At 39.5% G+C, this 19,948-nt stretch overlaps 1 protein-coding gene across 1 annotated transcript; it reads right to left on the bottom strand.

The window, feature by feature from the left end:
• Positions 1–2,431: 2,431 nt before the first annotated feature.
• LOC138404374 (pro-resilin-like) lies at positions 2,432–17,079 on the bottom strand. The gene is made up of 6 exons (XM_069508100.1): positions 16,914–17,079; positions 14,048–14,167; positions 12,955–13,006; positions 11,211–11,239; positions 10,192–10,323; positions 2,432–3,258 (listed from the first exon to the last, which is right to left on the bottom strand). Exons 1-6 carry the CDS (start codon positions 16,969–16,971, stop codon positions 2,432–2,434), a joined length of 1,218 nt encoding a protein of 405 aa, XP_069364201.1. The 5' UTR covers positions 16,972–17,079.
• Between the last annotated feature and the right edge of the window lie 2,869 nt (positions 17,080–19,948).

Below are 19,948 nucleotides of genomic sequence, written 5' to 3'. Positions count from 1 at the left end.
GTTAATGAAACATGGTTCCAGCGCAATAGCAATATGCGGGACTTATAAGTACCTAGTGATCCTTACGAAAATTGTAATAGGTACCTACCTACTTAATGTGAATTAGGTTGGTCGGAAAAAATCGTCACGTCTGAAAGCTGCATATAACATAGTTCCTCTCAAGTTAACCGTGCGAAGCCGGGGCGGGTAGCTAGTCCATATTAATATTATAAATGTGAAGGTGTGTTTGTCCGTCTGTCTGTCTGATAGCTTTTCACGGCTTGTTTGACGAAATTTGGTACAGAGATAGCTTGCATTCCGGGGAAGGACATAGGCTACTTTTTATCCCGGAAAATCAAACAGTTCCCACGGGATTCTTAAAAACCTAAATCCACGCGGATGAAGTCGCGAGCGCCATCTGGTAAGAAATAAAACAAAGCAAACTACTTCTTAGTGTGGCACGTGTAAATAATTTGAGGGTGTAAATTTAGGGTGTTATAATTCGATTTACACCCTATTAGCGCCCTCTAGGTCGCACGTGGCGAACCCCTCATTATAGGGTGTTATATTATTGCACCCTCGGGATGATCAAAAGCGGTCTTATTGTATAGTAATCGAATTGACATTGACTTTTATTATCAACAAACTTAGCGTGGTGTTGTGACAGCGCATCTTAATCTTAATGTCAGGAATGACTGACCTCAGACTGACTGACTGATCTATCAACGCACAGCTCAAACTACTGGACGGATCGGGCTGAAAATTGGCAGGCAGATAGCTATTATGACGTAGACATTTGCTACGAAAGGATTTTTGAAAATACATCCCCTAAGGGGGTAAAATAGGGGTTTGAAATTTGTGTAGTCCACGCGGACGAAGTCGCGGGAATATGCCAGTAGGTATAATTATACTAGCAGTTGCCCGCGAATTCGTCCGTATTATCAGCATGAGCAATCCATTGAGAGCCAACACTAAGTACGGGTCTTCACTTAGAATGAGAAAGGTTAAGGCTATAGTCTACCACGCTGGCCCAGTGCGGTTTGGCAGACTTTACACACCTATGAGAACATTATGGAGAACTCTTAGGCATGCAGGTTGCCTATTTCAAAAATATTTTTCGCACTTTTCATGCTCGTATTTCTTTATGCTGGCTGTAAACTGACTAAAACTGTTTTAGCGTTTAGAGTACCGTGAGTGATTTTCATTATAGACAAGGGCATCAGTCGTGGGACGGGACACCATTAGCTCCGCTTGCCTGGATTTCGGTGACGGTTCCAGCGATGAAGATCAGCAAGAACTGTCGGGAGACGATCGGCAGTTGTCACCCTCACAACGGGCTCTACACGGGCAGTCACAACCGCGGCGCGTGCACGAACTGACTCCCTTGAAAAAGGACCCCTGATGGGTTCGAAACTAGTCGGGCTAACGTCGACTAAGCGCGTGAGTACAGCCGGGACAGATATTGTTTATAATGACTATTAAAACTGCTTTTCATTGTAAACATTTTATTTAAAATTTATAAGAAGTTTATTTTTCCTTTTGTAGAAATAAATAAATGACTTTATTTTCATTTCCAGAATAATCCGCGTCTTTCAGAACCGCCTCCTGTGAACAAAAAAGAAAAGAAAAATAAATGCAATGTATCAAAAATAATAATTAATCTAAATATATAAAGTAAAAGGAGCCTCATTAGCTCAACCGGTAAAGGAGTGGACTGAAAACCGAAAGGTCGCCGGTTCAAACCCCGCCCGTTGCACTATTGTCGTACCTACTCCTAGCACAAACCTGACGCTTAGTTGGAGAGGAAAGGGGAATATTAGTCATTTAACATGGCTAATATTCTTTAAAAAAAAAAAAAGGTGACTGATAGACTGACTGACTGATCTATCAACGCACAGTTTAAACTACTAGATGGATTAGGCTGAAATTCGGCATGCAGATAGCTATTATGACGTAGGCATCCGCTAATAAAGGATTTTTGAAAATTCAAGCCCCAAGGGGGTGAAATAGTGGTTTGAAATTTATGTAGTCTACGCGGACGAAGTCGCAAGCATAAGCTAGCACACACATTTTAGCACTTCAGAAGTGTCTCTCGCGCAAACTATTCAGTTTAGAAAAAAATGATATGAGAAACTTCAATATCATTTTTGAAGACTATCCATAGATACCCCACACGTATGTGTTTGATGAAAAAAATTTTTGAGTTTCATTTTTAAGTATGGGGAACCCCAAAATTTATTGTTTTTTTTTCTATTTTTGTGTAAAAATCTTAATGCGGTTCACAGAATACATCTACCTACCAAGTTTCAACAGTATAGCTGTTGTAGTATCGGAAAAAAGTGGCTGTGACATACATCCAGACATACAGACAGAAAGACATGACGAATCTATAAGGGTTCCGTTTTATGCCATTCGGCTACGAAACCCTAAAAATACGAAGTCCATTAAAAATTTAAATAAATTTCTTACCGAATAGATTTCCAAAAGAAGGGAACCCGTTGGCTTGAGGAGCACCACCCACGCCGCGGTTCCTTCCACTGAAGACGCTGGCAATGTCACTGAGGGTGTTAGCAGCTGTGCCGAGCGTAGCACCAGCGACACCAACACCAGCACCAATTGTATTAGTAACGAGCTTAGCAGCAGCTGTGACTAGCCCACCAGTGACATCATTTACAGTGTTGGCCAAATTATTGGGTACAGCACCGGGTAAACCGGGTGAACCACTGTTGACTCCAGGAGCACCGGGTGAACCACTGGGTGAACCGTTGTTGACTCCAGGAGCACCGGGTGAACCGCTGGGTGAACCATTGTTGACTCCAGGAGCACCGGGTGAACCACTGGGTGAACCGTTGTTGACTCCAGGAGCACCGGGTGAACCACTGGGTGAACCGTTGTTGACTCCAGGAGCACCGGGTGAACCGTTGTTGACTCCAGGAGCACCGGGTGAACCACTGGGTGAACCGTTGTTGACTCCAGGAGCACCGGGTGAACCACTGGGTGAACCGTTGTTGACTCCAGGCGCACCGGGTGAACCGCCGGGTGATCCGTTGTTGACTCCAGGAGCACCGGGTGAACCACTGGGTGAACCGTTGTTGACTCCACCAGCAGCACCGGGTAAACTGTTGGCTCCAGTGACAGCGGGTGAACCGTTGGGTGCAGTGACACCGGGTAAACCGTTGGTTCCAGTGACACCGGGTAAACTGTTGGCTACAGTAGCACCAGGTAAACTAGCAGCATTAGTGGCAGTCGATGGTAAGCCTCCAAGCGCGCCATCTATTGCTGAAAAAAAATATCCTAGAGGTTTGAAAATTATCCCAGAATATTTAAAATTCTTCATTAGGTATATTGACTATTGGTCTACTTTTTAGGGTTCCGTAGTAAACAAGGAACCCTTATAGTTTCCCCATGTCCGTCTGTCTGTCCGTCCGTCCGTCCTCGGTTAATCTCAGAGACTATTAGTGCTAGAAATATGTAATTTGGCGTGGCTATAAATATTAATCACGCCGACAAAGTGGTGAAATAAAATTTTGATAAATTTTTTTTTAGGGTAGCTCCCCTACATGTAAAGTGGGGATGAATTTTTTTTTTCTCGTCTACCCCTTAGTGTAGGGTATCGTTGACTAGGTCTTTTAAAACTACTGTGGGTGTGTTTGTGTTTTAAAGTGCTAATTTTTATTAGAGTCTAGTGTCCCCCCCCCCTCTATCAGCCAAATGGTAGTATATAGGAACGTGAAAAAATTCACAGCAGTAGTATATATTATGATCAATTTTGAAGGAAAACTATCATGGCTAAGTGGAGTTACAACAGTAGGGCGATTGTCTAAAACCTGCATCAATCATTATTACAATCTCAATTGTTCTGATTGGCTGAATTTGTGCGATTCTTGTTGCAACAATGCATTGTGGCCAATAGTGCGCGAGCATTAACCAATCAGTGGCCCTACCGCGGTTGTTTGACAGCTACAATGTCACGATCGCAATCATCTCTGATTGGTTAATGCTCGCTCACTATTGGCCACAATGCATTGTTGCAACAAGAATCGCACAAATTCAGCCACAACCGCGGTAGGGCCACTGTTTTTCGAGGATTGTGACTACGGAACCATACACTGCGCGTGGCCCGCCACGCACTTGGCCGGTTTTTTTGAAACTGTGGCCGACCGCACTTTGGATGTATTTTCGTACTTAAGTTTGACTTATGTACGTCTCATGAGAAGTTGTATAGTCGATAGTACTACTTAGCCACGGCTTTAAAACTATTAATATTATATGTCAAAAACCACATCTCCCATGGCTGCCATCATCATGAGGCATCCAGTTCCAGACTTATACAATGGATTGATTGTTATTTATATCTGGCGGGAATGGACTATGAGTCATATTTAATTGTTAACTATTTGAATCAACATATTTTGTGTCATGTTTAACATCTAACTGGTTTAATTGTTACGTTAATGATTTGTGACGTCACAGGAAGTGTCATTTAGTTCAATCACTTTGCAATTTGTAAAATACCGGAAGTTAAATAGTACCAACCTTTAAAATATATCAGTTTTGCTGTCCTGTAAAATTAGTATAAAAAGCGTAGGTTTAATAAAAATGGCGGTCAATTGTGAGAATTAAGTCTAAGGCGCAAGTTATGCTTAAAAATACAGTGAAGTGAAACTGGAAACTGACTATTATTGAAGACCATCCCTATACTTCTGGAACATTTAATATCACCATGTAGGTATAATAATTATGTGAAGTGACTTACGTTGCGGGTATGCCTCTGTCGCCGTAAGGCTCTGAAAAAGGAACATTCATATTATTAACTAGCTTATCCCCGCGACTTCGTTCGCGTGGACAACACAAATTTCCCCCCCCCCCCCCCAATTTTTGAATTTTCAAAAATCCGCAATAGCTCAACCGGTATAGGAGTGGACTGAAAACCGAAAGGTCGACGGTTCAAACCCCGCCCGTTGCACTATTGTCGTACCTGCTCCTAGCACAAGCCTGACGCTTAGTTGGAGAGGAAAGGGGAATATTAGTCATTTAACGTGGCTAATATTCTTTAAAAAAAAGATTTTCTGTTAAAGAAAGAAAGATTATTTCTCACCAAGAGTGCTAAACAAGCTGTCAGTAGGAACTTCATGTTGTTGGCGTCTGTGGTACAGTAATGATGGTTTTTTATTCAATTTTCATATTTATAGTGTACAATAACAATAGTTTGAAACAATCTGTTTAAACATTACTGTTTCAACATTAAACAGTTGAGGACCGTCTACGTAGTTTGTTATTAGGACACGGTCGCACTAGGTCACGCTGGAATGTGGCCCAGAACGAAGTCCCTGGTTGACCAGGGTGATTCGCTAACTCAGTTTCTAACACTGAGTGATAGCCACCGAGCTCATTTTTAGGGTTCCGTACCTCAAAAGGAAAAACGGAACCTTTATAGGATCACTTTGTTGTCTGTCTGTCTGTCTGTCAAGAAACCTACAGGGTACTTCCCGTTGACCTAGAATCATGAAATTTGGCAGGCAGTAGATCTTATAGCTGACATTTGGGGAAAAATCTGAAAAACGTGAATTTAGGGTTAGATCACACAAAAAAAATTAAATTGTGGCCGTGAACTAATAATTAGTATTTTCAACTTTCGCAGTGAGATAACTATATCAAGTGGGGTATTATATGAAAGGTCTTTAACTATATATTCTAAAACAGATTTTTATTTATTTTTATGCATCATAGTTTTTGAATTATCGTGTAAAATGCTCATTGCGCGAGCCTGACTTGCACTTGGCCGGTTTTTTAATCTGTAGAAGGTTTTCTACGAAAAAATATTTTAATATCACCCAGCGAAGCAGCAATGTAGAACCAACCAACCTCGGTGGCTATGATTTAGTGTTAGACACTGAGTTAGAGAATCACCTAGCTGGTTTGGTTATTGGACTGTATTCATTACCTACTGTTTAAACAGTGGAGAACCCGTGGGGGACCGTGTAGGTACGTAGTTTGTTATTAGGGCACGGTCGCACTAGGTCACACTGGAATGTGGCTCAGAACGAAGGGTTGACCTGGTTTGGTTATTGGACAGTGAAGGACCCGTAGGGGACCATGTAGGTATGCAATTTGTTATTAGAGCACGGTCGCACTAAGTCACACTGGAATGTGGCTCAGAACGAAGTCCCCCCCCCCCGATTGTGTAAGAAAAACGTATTCATCGTTATCGTAACCGTCAAAAAATTCTGCCCTTTGATTGGTTGATTCGCTGTTTACATTTTATCACAGCCAATCAAAGGACAGAATTTGTTGACGATTACGATAACGATGAATACGTTTTTCTTACACAATTTGGGGGCTAGGTGTCCAGGTTTGGTTATTGGACAGTGGAAAGACCCATGGTGAACCATGTAGGTACGCAGTTTGTTATTAGGGCACGGTTGCACTAGGTCACACTGGAATGTGGTTAAGAACGACGTCCTGTGACCTGGTTTTGGTTATTGGACTGTATTCATTATTGTTAAAACAGTGGAGAGATGTTAAAACAGAACGAAGTCGGTTGACATTGGACAGCGAAGGACCCGTAGGGGACCGTGTAGGTGGTGTAGGTACGCAGTTTGGTATTAGGGCACGGTCGCACTAGGTCACATTAGAATGTGGCCCAGAACGAAATCTGATCGAAACTCCACGCAGACTTGTCTATCCTAGGACCTCCACCAGTCTCGTAAGCGGGAAGTCTCAGGGTCGATTCCCGGCATGGCAATTTGGGTAAAATGTACAGGTAAAACCCTTTTATATGATACCCCACTTGGTATAATAATCTTACTTTGAAAGTTGAAAATAGCAATATTCGTTCATGAACACATTTTAATTTTTTTCTTGTGATTTAACCACAAATTCACGGTTTTAAAATTTTCCCCCTCATGTCTGCTATAAGACCTACCTACCTGCCAAATTTCATGATTCTAGGTCAACGGGAAGTACCCTTGCAGTGGCGTGCAGCTCATAGAGGCATAAACGCACTGCTTACCCTCATTGTAATAAATCAATGCTTATTTTTCATTATAACCTGCCGTAAAATAAGTTTATACCTAAATGCATACCCTGGCTTGAACTCCTGTGCACGCCACTGCCTCTATGTATACTATCTCTATGACCCTGTAGGTTTCTTGACAGACCAACGGACAGATAGACAGACAGACAACAAAGTGATCCGTTTTTCCTTTTGAGGTACGGAACCCTACAAATGACTCCTTTGCACTGGATGTCCGGTGAAGGTGAAATAAATAATATTGTTTATGACAAAATAGTTTTTATTTCAGGAATGGGATAAGTATCTGTATTTTCACAAGTTTTGTTTTTATGATTTATAGTAAAAAACTTTGTAGGTAAAAAACAATTTTTATTTTCCACGAATGCTGCGGACTCCTGGCGAACCGCCGCCCCCTGCGAAAGAAAGAAAATAGTAAATACAAAAAAAAACTTGGTGCGCTCCAGGGGGATGGTGAAAATAATATATGAGCCTCAATAGCTCAACCGGTATAGGAGTGGACTGAAAACCGAAAGGTCGACGGTTCAAACCCCGCCCGTTGCACTATTGTCGTACCTACTCCTAGCACAAGCCTGACGCTTAATTGGAGAGGAAAGGGGAATATTAGTCATTTAATATGGCTAATATTCTTTAAAAATATATATATATATAGGGTGTAACGAGAACGCTGGCAAAAACGAAGACCGGTAATAGTACCTACCTACTGATGATTATATGGGTATTAACTTTTATAATAAAATCCCGCAAACTATTTTGGACTTACCTTTGCACAAGTTTAAAAAATCTATAAAAAATATGCTCCTGAAAAAAGTATATTACACAATTGAAGATTATCTAAATGATAAAAGAGCGTGGATTTGACCTGCAGCTCGTTCCAGCAACGCACAAGACTGGCAAATACTATTTTATACATGGCATAATCTTGTACCTATATCAAATATTTGATAAGAGCAACCGCCGAGTTTCTTGCTGGTTCTTCTCGGTAGGAAAGGCATTCCGAACCAGTGGTAGATGCATCCGACTATTCGAAAGTACTTGTAAAAGTTTATTCGAATAAAAAAGATTTTATTTTTTATTTTTTATTAATAATAAAAGTAATAATATTATGATACCACAAATAAAAAATATTTACAAAAATCCTATATTTTGTAAAATTTCACAATATATTGCAAGTAAAACATCTGATTGACGCTAGAGGTCAACGAACGTTGCGTAAGTAGGCCACTCGGAGTCAATGCTGCGTCGTAGGTAAGGCATTGACCCGAGTTTTGCACGCTATACATTGCGGGTTTGAAAAGTACTAAATCACTAAAACTACAAAATGAGGCAAATGGTTATTGGTATTGGATTGTGTTTAGGTAGTATAACAATAGCGCTAAGTTTTTGCTAGCGTTCTGGTTACATCCTCTATGTGTAATGGTGTATGTGCAATAAATATCTAAATATATAAAAGGAAAAACTTATAACTTAAACTATAAAAGGAAAAGGTGACTGACTGACTGACTTACTGACTGATCTATCAACGCACAGCTCAAACCACTGGACGGATCGGGCTGAAATTTGGCATGCAGATAGCTATTATGACGTAGGCATCCGCTAAGAAAGGATTTTTGAAAATTCAACCCCTAAGGGGGTAAAATATGGGTTTGAAATTTGTGTAGTCCACGCGGACGAAGTCGCGGGCATAAGCTAGTTTTAAATAAAGTAAATAATAATAAAAAATGATCAAGTTTTTAACACCGGAATTCAAAGTCAATTTAGGGGCTTCTTTATAGGACGACTAGCTTATGCTCGCGACTTCGTCCGCGTGGACTACAAAATTTCAAAACCCTATTTCACCCCCTTAGGAGTTGAATTTTCAAAAATCCTTTCTTAGCGGATGCCTACGTCATAATAGCTATCTGCATGCCAAATTTCAGCCCGATCCGTCCAGTAGTTTGAGCTGTGCGTTGATAGATCAGTCAGTCAGTCAGTCAGTCACCTTTCCCTTTTATATATATAGATTGGGGTGAGATGTGTCATACACAACCTTAATGCATTGCAATTGCATATAGGTTGAATATGACACATGATCGTTTGGTTTCCACCTTCCTTTTTCTACAATCGCACCGCACGTCACCGTAAGCAATTTCAAGGTGCACCTCGACCGCCCGTTGTGCCAGATCCTTTTTTCCACGCAAATGTGGAATCAACTCCCTTTACCGGTGTTCCCACTAGATTACAACATGGGGTTATTCAAGGGGCGGACCAACAAATTCCAGAAAGGTCAGCAACGCATTGACGGTTCCTCTGGTACTGCAAATGGGCGGCGGCGGTAATCACTTAACATCAGGTGACCCGCCTGCTCGTTTGCTCTCTATTCTTATTTTTTTTATCGTTCTCTGTCCATCATCAGCTCCCCCCCCCCCCCCCCCCCCCCGATCTCTTGTTTTGTGATGCAACCACAAACCTACCCAAAAAAAATCTTTCATGATTCTAGGTCAACGGGAAGTAGTACCTACCCTATAGGTTTTGGTTCCTTGAAGGTTCTTGACAGACAGACGGATAGGCGGCAAAGTGATGGGGTGCCAGCCAGGTAACCTCCCAGTGTGGCTGGGTGCTGCTGGTCCCTCATAGATGCATCGGGCATCCGAGGGGAAAAGTAGTATTCGGGCCGGTGCACCCTGGTAACATGGCTAATAATCTCTCTTCGGGGATATTGTTGGCTATGGCTAATGACCTGGCAGGGGGTTTCTCCGCGTGTCCCTCTGACTAGCAGAGGGCACAGCGGACGAGGCGGAGGATGGGACGCGGGCGACGTGCGCGGAGTGTGCAGTTGTCGCTCGTTGGGTCCCCGGGTCGGGAGGCGCACGCACTTAGTCGGTGCGGTGAGGGGACCTCGTGAGCGGGGTCCCCGGTGGAGGGTCCGCCTAAGCGGACGTCGCTGGCTGGGTCGCGGTGGTTTGCTTCGGCGTTCCCGTGTCCCAGTCGCCAGGCGACGCGCAGGAGTGCCGCTGGGTTTTAGTGGGTATTCCGGCCGCCTCTCGGCCGGCGACTCCCATTAGCTAGCTGGTTGGGTAGCTGGCTGGCTCCCAGTGGCGTAAATGAATTTCCCAGCATTAAGAAAAGGCAGCAAAGTGATCCTATAAGGGTTCCTTTTTCCTCTGGAGATGCGGAACCCTAAATGAGGAAAAACTTACCACGACCACCAGCAACGCCACCAATAATGTTAGTAGCACCACCGACTCCACCAAGATTACCAGTAACACCACCAAGATTACCAGTAACACCACCAATTGTACCAGTAACAGCACCAAGAGGAAGACCAAGACCTGTTGAACAGAAGCAGGCGTTACTTTTTTATTCATTATAGACACACACTTGATGGAAAGTGATAATGTGACCTAAGATGGGATGAATTTTTAAACGCATCCCTTTTATAAAAAAAAAAAAATACGACTGTAATACGGAACCCTCTGAAATGGCTACGGCCAAACCAATAAAATTTTACCGTATATTTAAATTATAGGTAGGTAGTTATATAATATGAGTAGGTATAGTCCGCGACAGGTTGAGATGGCAGTCGGGGTATGAGCATACCCGCATACCCGCACGTCACCCGCGCTCGACCATACCGGGTTAGCGCAGGGGGTGTGCGGGGCGTTCCCTCCCCGATTGCCATCTCAGCCTGTCGTGGACTATATGTAGGTACATAGAGTTCAGCCTACTTGAGTAACTTTCTTCTCTTCATTTATTTGTTATGTTAACGTAAGAAAGAAATATGGGCACAAGAAAGACGGGAAAAAATTTGTCATAGTTACCTCGAAGGTAAGCCATGGCCGCCATAAGGCTCTGTAAAAAAAAATTGTCACACTTACCTCGAAGGTAAGCCATGGCCGCCATAAGGCTCTGTAAAAAAAATTGTCACACTTACCTAGAGGGTAAGCCATGGCCGCCGTAAGGCTCTGTAAAAAAAATGTCACACTTACCTCGAAGGTAAGCCATGGCCGCCGTAAGGCTCTGTAAAAAAAAATTGTCACACTTACCTCGAGGGTAAGCCATGGCCGCCATAAGGCTCTGTAAAAAAAAATTGTCACACTTACCTAGAGGGTAAGCCATGGCCGCCATAAGGCTCTGTAAAAAGAAAATTGTCACACTTACCTAGAGGGTAAGCCATGGCCGCCATAAGGCTCTGTAAAAAGAAAATTGTCACACTTACCTAGAGGGTAAGCCATGGCCGCCATAAGGCTCTGTAAAAAAAAAACAATAAAATTAAACATTTAAATCATCCCCCACAAGTCAAGTTTTTTTAAAATTACTTATTGATTAAAACATATCTTTATTTATTTTGATGCTAAATAATTTTTGATTTACCGTACAAAATGACGAAAAAATACGACTGTAGTACGGAACCCTCGACCCTTGGTGCGCGAGTCTGACTCGCACTTGGCCACTAGTACTAAAAAGAAAAAGACGCAGATACTCTAAATTTAGTTTAGAGAAAGACAACGGAATCGGTGCCAATCTATACTATTATATAAAGAGGTAATGTCGTTAAGTTTGTTTGTAGGGGGTAATCTTTGGAACTACTGAACCGATTTTAAAAATTCTTTCACCAGTAGAAAGCTACATTATTCCTGAGTGACATAGGCTATATGGGATCTTAAAAAACCTAAATGTAGTGTAGAAATAAAAGAACTACTCACTAAGAGCGCTAAACAAGCTGCCAGAAGGAACTTCATGTTTTGCAGTTAATGTAACTGTATTGACGTATTCAATTTTATTTCCGCTTTTATACCTACCTCATTAAAAAAGGGGGTTATCTTTGAGATACATAAGTACCTAAGTAATTAGTAGAACTTATTAAAACTGCAATATAATTTACATAATATGATAATCAGAGTGAAGCAGTATTACCTATCATTACTATTGAGTATTTTATATATTATATTTATTTATATTTTACATAATATAATATTATGCATATTTATATTTTAGCGTTTAAACTATCGTGAGTGATTTCCATTATATACTAGTATATTTCTACGGCTATCCTCACGTATCCAGCCGATGTTAGCCCGACTAGTTTCGAACCCATCCGGGGTCCTTTATCAAGGGGGTCAGTTGGCGCACGCGTCGCGTTTACGTCGCGGGGGGAATAATTTATATTTCAAGCATAAGACAAGTAGCCTTAAATAAATTTTTATTTAAGGCTACTTGGTTTTTATTTAAGGTTTATTCGCTGGAATATGGGTACAAAGTAGTTCTTACATTAATTGTGTCACCTAACACATTCTACTAGTATGCAAATTTTTTAGTGAATTCTATGATATTAAAATTATTCTGGTTTCATTACATGACAAAATGAAAATTTTAAACATAATTTAATCAGATAAAACAAAATAAATTCCATGTCATTTCTTACTAATGTAATACGAAAAGGACAGAACCAGTTTGACAGGTTTAAATTTAATTTAAAACTATCAAACCTTGTGACTTTTTAGTGAATTCTATGATATTAAAATTATTCTGGTTTCATTACATGACGAAATGAAAATTTTAAACATAATTTAATCAGATAAAACAAAATAAATTCCATGTCATTTCTTACTACCTAATGTAATACGAAAAGGACAAAACCAGTTTGACAGGTTTAAATTTAATTTAAAACTATCAAACCTTGTGACTTTAGCTGCCAGTCGCGAGCCTATTGTTTAAAGTACCTAGCGTGCACTAAAATTTAGAGTCTTATTCATGTTCTGTCCTATTTTAGCAATATTAAAAAGAAACAGATGCAGATACTTGTCTCTTTTATTTTAGACTTAAGAGAAAGAACAGAATCAGCGCCAATTTGTTAAAATTCAAATAAAATATACAGTAATAACTCAATATAAACTTCTCATAGTTATAGGTACTAACTATTATGAAAAACTACAACTATAAAACAATCGGCAGCTTAGTACTTATTTTTTTGTTTTCCACGAATGTTGCTGATTCCTGGCAAACTGTCGCCACCTACGAAAGACAAAAAGAATTATTGTACCTAAATACAAAAAAAAATTAGTGTGCTATATGGGGGATGATGAAAACAATAATTAAAACCTGTGCTAAGGTTGCCTGTAAGAGATTGCTTAAGCAATAAGGCCGCCCTTGCACTCTTTGTATACCTACTTTGGTACCTTCAAGTCAAGAGTGAATAGGCATATAAATTAAAAAAAAAGTTTCTTCTGTATTGTTTTCCTGTGTATATGTATGTGCAAAATAAATAATAATAAAATATCAAGTTTTTAACACCGGAATATATAGTCAATTTAGGGGCTTCTTAAGGAAGATTTAGATGAGATGTGTTATAAACAACCTTAATGCATTACATAAAGGTAATATGTCACGTGTCGTTTGAATTCCACCCTCCATTTTTTACAACCGCACCGCACGCCACCGCAAGCAATTTCACCCTCAGCACCTGGGTGCCTGGTGCAATTCGACCGTCCGTAGTGCCAAATCCTTTTCCCCACGCACATTCAAACTGTGGAATCAACTCCCATCGGCGGTGTTCCCATTAGATTACAACATGGGGTTATTCAAGGGGCGGACCAACAAATTCCTGAAAGGCCGGCGACGCATTGACGGTTTCTCTGGTACCGCAAATGTTCATGGTTGGCGATAATCACTTAACATCAGGTGACCCGCCTGTTCGTTTGCTCGCTATTCTTTTTTTTTATAAATCGTCCTTTGTCCATCATCAGCTCACCTACTCGACCTTCAGGGAGGCAGGTGGCAACCTGCCTCCCCCAACTCCCCCGCCGATCCCCCCACCTCCTCCCCATCTTCCCCGATCTCTTTCTGTGATGTGATGCAACCACAAATTCACGGTTTTCGAACTTTCCCTTTACTTGTGCTATAGATGTAGGTCAAGGAGAAGTAGGTACCCTATAGGTTTTTGATTCCCTTGAGGAGTCTGGACAGATGGACAGACGGACAGACAGCGAAGTCATCCTAGATATAGGTTTTTTTTTCTCTGGAGATGCGGAACCCTAAAAATTAGGTAAAACTTACCAAGACCACTACCACCAGTAACGTCACCAACAGTTTTAGTAGCACAACCGAACCCACCAAAAATACCAGGAAGACCACCAAGTGCACCAGTAAAACCACCAAGAGAAAGACCACCAAAACCTGTTGAAGCAAGCGTTACTTTTTTATTCATTGTAGACATACACTTGATGGTAAGTGATGATGTGACCTAAGATGGGATGAGTTTTTAAACGAATACCTTTTATCAAAAAAAAAATACGACTGTAATACGGAACCCTCGGTGCGCAAGTCTGACTCGCACTTGGGCGGTTTTTTATTTTTATTTCGAAATGGATACTTAGCTATGGCTCAAACTGCCGTACTCAGAGTCCCTAATCGTTACTTAAGATTAAGTAAAAACGAGACAGATTTATGTGAGAGATAAATAGCTCTGTATCGTTTTAACTAAACTTAAGTAACGATTAAGCTACTCTGAGTACGGCAGTAAAACCGATAAAATTTCACCGTGTATATAAAATACTAGCAGTTGCCCGCGACTTCATCCGCGTAAAATTTCTGGTTTCTCATGAGATCTGAAATTTTCCCGCTGCAAAAGGCCTCACTTACTCAGTCACACTCAGTCTCACCTTAAGGCACGGAACCCAGAATACCTAAATGCCAATTTTCATATCTCTAACTTCAAAAACATAGGATTTTCAAATAACATTTCAACCTCCATTTCACCCCCTTAGGGGGAGAATTTAGTTAGATCCTTTCTGATAAGAAAGAACGTAGGTTCTTTTTAGGGGGTAAATTTCAAGTATGATACCTACCCCCTAGAAAGCACCTACGTTTCAAATTTCAAGTAAAAATAACAATAGTTAAAACTTTTCTATAAAAACTTTTCCCCCCTATTTTACCACCCTTCAGGGGGGAATTTCCCAAATTGGCTTTTACAGTTTTTTATTAATTTAAGCTAGTAACCTAAATGTCCTTAGGGGAGGAATTTTCAAAACCGTTTCTCAGCTGACACCTACGTTCTAGAAAGAACCTACCTTCCAAATTTCAAGTTTGTAGGCTTTATAGTTATAGGATTTCGTGATTAGTCAGTCAGTCAGTGAGTGAGTGGTATTTCGCTTTTAATTATATTTAGAAGAAGATAGGTAGGTAGTTATATATTATGAGTAGGTATAGTCCGCGACAGGTTGAGATGGCAATGGGGGTATGAGCATGCCCGCATATACGCACGTCACCCGCGCTCGTTAGTGCGGGGACTGTGCAGGTGTGCGGGGCGTTTCCTCCCCGATTGCCATCTCGACCTGTCGCGTACTGTATGTAGGTATATTCAGCCTACTTGAGTAACTTTCTTCTCATTATTTTTTTGTTATGTTAACCCTTTTCTTGACTTCGTAACACCCGTGATACATCATATTTAAAAAAATGCTGTTGCTTCAAAACGTGATTTATCGTAACTTGAACTATGATCAGAATTTAATTAAGAATAAGATAAAAATACAAACCCGAATCTTATGCTTCATTTGGGTTAATTATTGCAAAAATGGCGTCACGCAAGTACGTTGGGTTTCGACTACACGTGAATTTTCGTTTATTATTTTAATATTTATGCATATTTTTTAGAGTATTGGTATACATTGACTAAAGGAAGTATCAATAGTTATCTTGTGATAAGATTTTTAGAGATACTGAGCCGTGTTTCTTTTTTATTGATCATTAAACTGCGATGTATCATATGTAATACGTTGCCAAGTCAATAGTAATCTGGAGTTCAATTTCATTGTAACAAATATGATACATTACAAACTTGGGGAAAATATTTTTGCTAAGATTTAAACATACACGTGTGGAATTTTATGGTGAAAGACAGCACCTCTTATTTAATAATAATGGTATGGCTTAGCTTTTTGCTAATTTTATATTTTTTATGCAAAACTGGCAATCCTTTTTCAAGATTTGTAATATATTTGCACTAATTCAAACCACAAGTGCATGTTCTGATGATAATTCTGAGAGAAATGTTGAAGAGCGCACTTCAAAAATTACAAGAGCCTAGAAAAGAAAATCAGGTTTTTTTAAAAAGAAAATTTCGTGTTAGAAAAGGAAAACTAAAAATTTTAACATTCAAGTCGGAGGAAAACAAAGAGTTCACTCACTAGGTTCTTGGATCTTTTTTTCCAAATAACCCCGAAAACCTGTCATGGCCATTTCAATTTTTTTTCTAATCATATTATTGAACACATTGTTCCACACACAAATATGTATTCCACACAATATACAGGCAAATAAATGCGTTAATGTGTCCTTACAGAAGTTTGAGATAATGTGGCGATTGAACTAATGATAGGAATTATCAGATTGGATCGAATAAGAATAAAAATTTGAGGATTTCTATTGTAGGAAACATTATGCCGCTAAAAGTATCAACTAATTAGAAGGTATTTTCATTTAGTTGATAATGATAATGGATACAGATATCATAAAATAAGACCAGCACTAGATATGGTAAGAGCAAATTGCTTAAAATATGAAAAAGAATAAAAGTTTAGTATCTACGAAATGATAAAGGTAAAAAGCCAGATCCTGCAAACAATATACGAAAAGAAAACCATCAAAATGTGGGTTTAAGAGGTATACACGTGCTGTATAACCGTATTTTTTATTTGTATCTAGTTTGGCAATGTATCATATATGATACATGTATTTTCCAAAAAACTACAAGCATTGGATTTTTCATTTTATTTTTCCCTACTTATTTATGTAAATTTAAAGCAAAGTATGCCAAAATTATAACAAAAACAATACTTTTTTTCTCTTGCCAAGTTAAGGGTTAACGTAAGAAAGAAATATATTATGGGCACAAGAAAGACGGGAAAAAATCTGTCACACTTACCTAGAGGGTAAGCCATGGCCGCCATAAGGCTCTGTAAAAAAAAACAATAATTAACCATTTAAATCATCCCCCACAAGTCAAGTTTTTTTTAATTACTTATTCATTACTATTCTATATTTATTTATTTATCTAAATATAAAAAAGTAAAAGGTGACTGACAAATCTATCAACGCACAGCTCAAACTACTGGACGGATCGGGCTGAAATTTGGCCTGTAGATAGCTATTATGACGTAAGCATCCGCTAAGAAAGGATTTTTCGAAATTAGCCATGTTAAATGACTAATATTTGACAATAGTGCAACGAGCGCGGTTTGAACCGTCGATCTTTCGGTTTTCAGTCCACTCCTTTACCGGTTGAGCTGCTGAGGCTCTAATTCTACTACCAAGGGGGTTGAAATAGGGGATGAAAGTTTGTATGAAAGTCTGACATTTTTCACGTTATTTACATGAAAATTGGTATTTGGGTTTTCGGTGACAAATGAAGAAATATGTATTTAAAGGTTTTTGGAAATACAACCCCCACCTCGATTTTCTAAATTCCACCCGAGCGAAGCCGAGGTGGGTCAGCTAGTGTAGAAATAAAAGAACTACTCAGCAAGAGGCCTAAACTAGCTGCCAGAAGGAACTTCATGTTTTGCAGGTAATGTACCTGACAACCTGTATTGACGTATTTAATTTTATTTCCGCTTTTATACACGTACCTCCCTCCTTAAAAAAGGGGGTTATCTTTGAGATACATATGTACCTAAGTAATTAGTAGAACTTATTAAAATTGCAATATAATTCGCATAATGTGATAAATCTATCATCCAAACAAAATACCCTATAGTGCGCGACAAGTTGAGATAGCAATCGGGGTGTGAAGCGGGGGGATGCCCCGCACACCCGCACGTCACCCGCGCTCGCCCGCACCGGGTTAGCGCGGGGGCTGTGCGCGTGATGTCCGATACATTTTTATGTTATACTAGCTGATTCCTGCGACTTCGTCCGCGTGGATTTACGTTTTTTAAAATCCCGCGGGAACTCTTTGATTTTTCGGGATTGTTGTCGTTGCTTGGTACCTACAATATGAATTCACTATGAACACTTTCTGAATCTTGATAACTCAGGGGGCCAGTAACCCTGCAGCATCAGGATTAAGGAGTTGAATCCAGAATTTTTTATGTGACCACGACGTAAACTTTTTTTGTTGATTTAAAAAAAACATTGCTAATCGGCCCAGAAACCTCGAAAAAATCGATGTAGAAAATAGAACCACCTCCTTTTTGACAGTCGGTTAAAAACCGATGACCTTGAAATATTTACGGAACAATCTTTAAAATATCCCCTTTCTAACAAAAAAAGAATGAATGAAATCGGACTACGCGTTAATGAATTACAACTCAGTATACATTTTAACTTTCGTCCCCTCTCCTACGGGAACCATGCTGAATTTCGGGATAAAAAGTATCCTATATTCTTCCTCATAGTATGGCCTCAAATCGTACCAAGTTTCATTGGAATCCATTCAGTAGTTTCAGCGTGATGCGCGGCCGTGATACAGACAGACAGACAGACAGACAGACAGACAGACAGACAGACAGACAAAAATGAAAAAAATTACAGTTTTGAGTTCAGTATCGATTATAGAGTGCCCTCGAAAAAAAATATTCAAAAAATCTTCAATGTACAGAATTCGACCTGTTACAGTTTTATTATAAGTATATTGATTGATTAGGTTTAGGTTTAAAGACGTTTATTCTCATAAAGACAAAGTCACTTACATCGAACTTAATTCTAAGAATAAAGTTTACAAATATTCGCCATTTAGGTACCTACTCATTCAATGCATTTGTCGAAGTGATTCGCATTACTCATAATATGTGAGCATCTAATTCAGTTTCAAATGCATTGAATGAGTGTACATTTTTTATGTGTGCAGGTATTTGGTTATAAAGTTTAGCTCCTTCATAGGTTAGGGTTTTTCTGCCATAATTTGTTCTAGTTTTGGGTAGGATAAGGTACCTGGCTCGACGAGTTTTAGTTTTATAGTACTTGTAATTTTTTAACTTATCATATAAATAGATCCTCCAATTTAACGTAGTAGGTACGTAATTTGAAATAGCTTAGTGTCGCTACTTCGAAAGGCGTAAGTAGGTACCTGAAAGTAAAAGGTACCTCAATTTTAAAATAAGAATTTAAATTTTGAGAACCACTGACTATTCCTATGGAAAATCGACATCGGTGAATTCCGAATTCTTCATGATTCGGAATTAGCCTAGTCGGTTAATTCCGAAATAAGCAAAAAATATTGAGCTAGAGTATTCTGACCCTACTCGGTAGTGAACTAAAACGAAAATCTATCGGATTAAAAAACAAACAGACAGCTAACTTACCAGATTTTTTAATTATGGATATTCGGGTAATTCCGAAAATCCAAAAATGCGGGAAATAGTACCCGTTCACAAAAACGTCGCGGTGGAGACGCATTACTCTTTCGCAGCAATCAGAGTGAACTGAAGCGGGGTAGCAGATTAATATGACGGCTAGGTGAAAGTTGCCAGAGCAAAAAATATAGCCGCATTTGGTAGAAATTTGCGACTATCGGAATATCCCAAAAATTCAAAACTCAAATTTCTTTATTGCGAATATGGGTAAACAGTGCAGATATTACAAAACAAAAAGGTACAGCCAAATTCTGCCTATTAGCATGCAATATGTTATGACTTATGATATACCTAACAACGTGTACATAGTTTTGATAAAATTAGTTAAATTAATTACTTAGTCACAAAAAAATACAAATTTAAATGATAATGTTACAAATGTCAAAAATTAAAATATAACTTAAATTTCTCTACAAGGTAATCATTAATCGAGTAATATGTCTTCTCTAACAATAGTTTTTTTAATTTTATCTTAAATAAAGGAAGTTCTGGCGTCTCAATTATATATTTGGGCAAGTGATTATACAAGAGTGACCCAGTGGCAAAAAAACTTTTGGAGAAATGAGCGGTTCTACTAGGAGGGTGCCGCAGTTTAAGCACATGCCTT

This window comes from Maniola hyperantus, chromosome 28 (genome assembly GCF_902806685.2).
Source record: "Maniola hyperantus chromosome 28, iAphHyp1.2, whole genome shotgun sequence".
In the NCBI taxonomy this organism is placed as follows: Eukaryota; Metazoa; Arthropoda; class Insecta; order Lepidoptera; family Nymphalidae; genus Maniola; species Maniola hyperantus.
This window is presented reverse-complemented; position numbering and strand designations above follow the sequence as displayed.

Coding starts and splice junctions, on each gene's coding strand:
- LOC138404374 (XM_069508100.1), bottom strand. CDS start 16,971: ATGGTTAATTATTGTTTTTTTTTACAGAGCCTTATGGCGGCCATGGCT. Junction 14,168..16,913: donor GGCCATGGCTTACCCTCTAG/GTAAGTGTGACA, acceptor TTGCTTCAACAG/GTTTTGGTGGTCTTTCTCTT. Junction 11,240..12,954: donor CGTGGAAAACAAAAAAATAA/GTACTAAGCTGC, acceptor TTTTTTACAGAG/CCTTATGGCGGCCATGGCTT.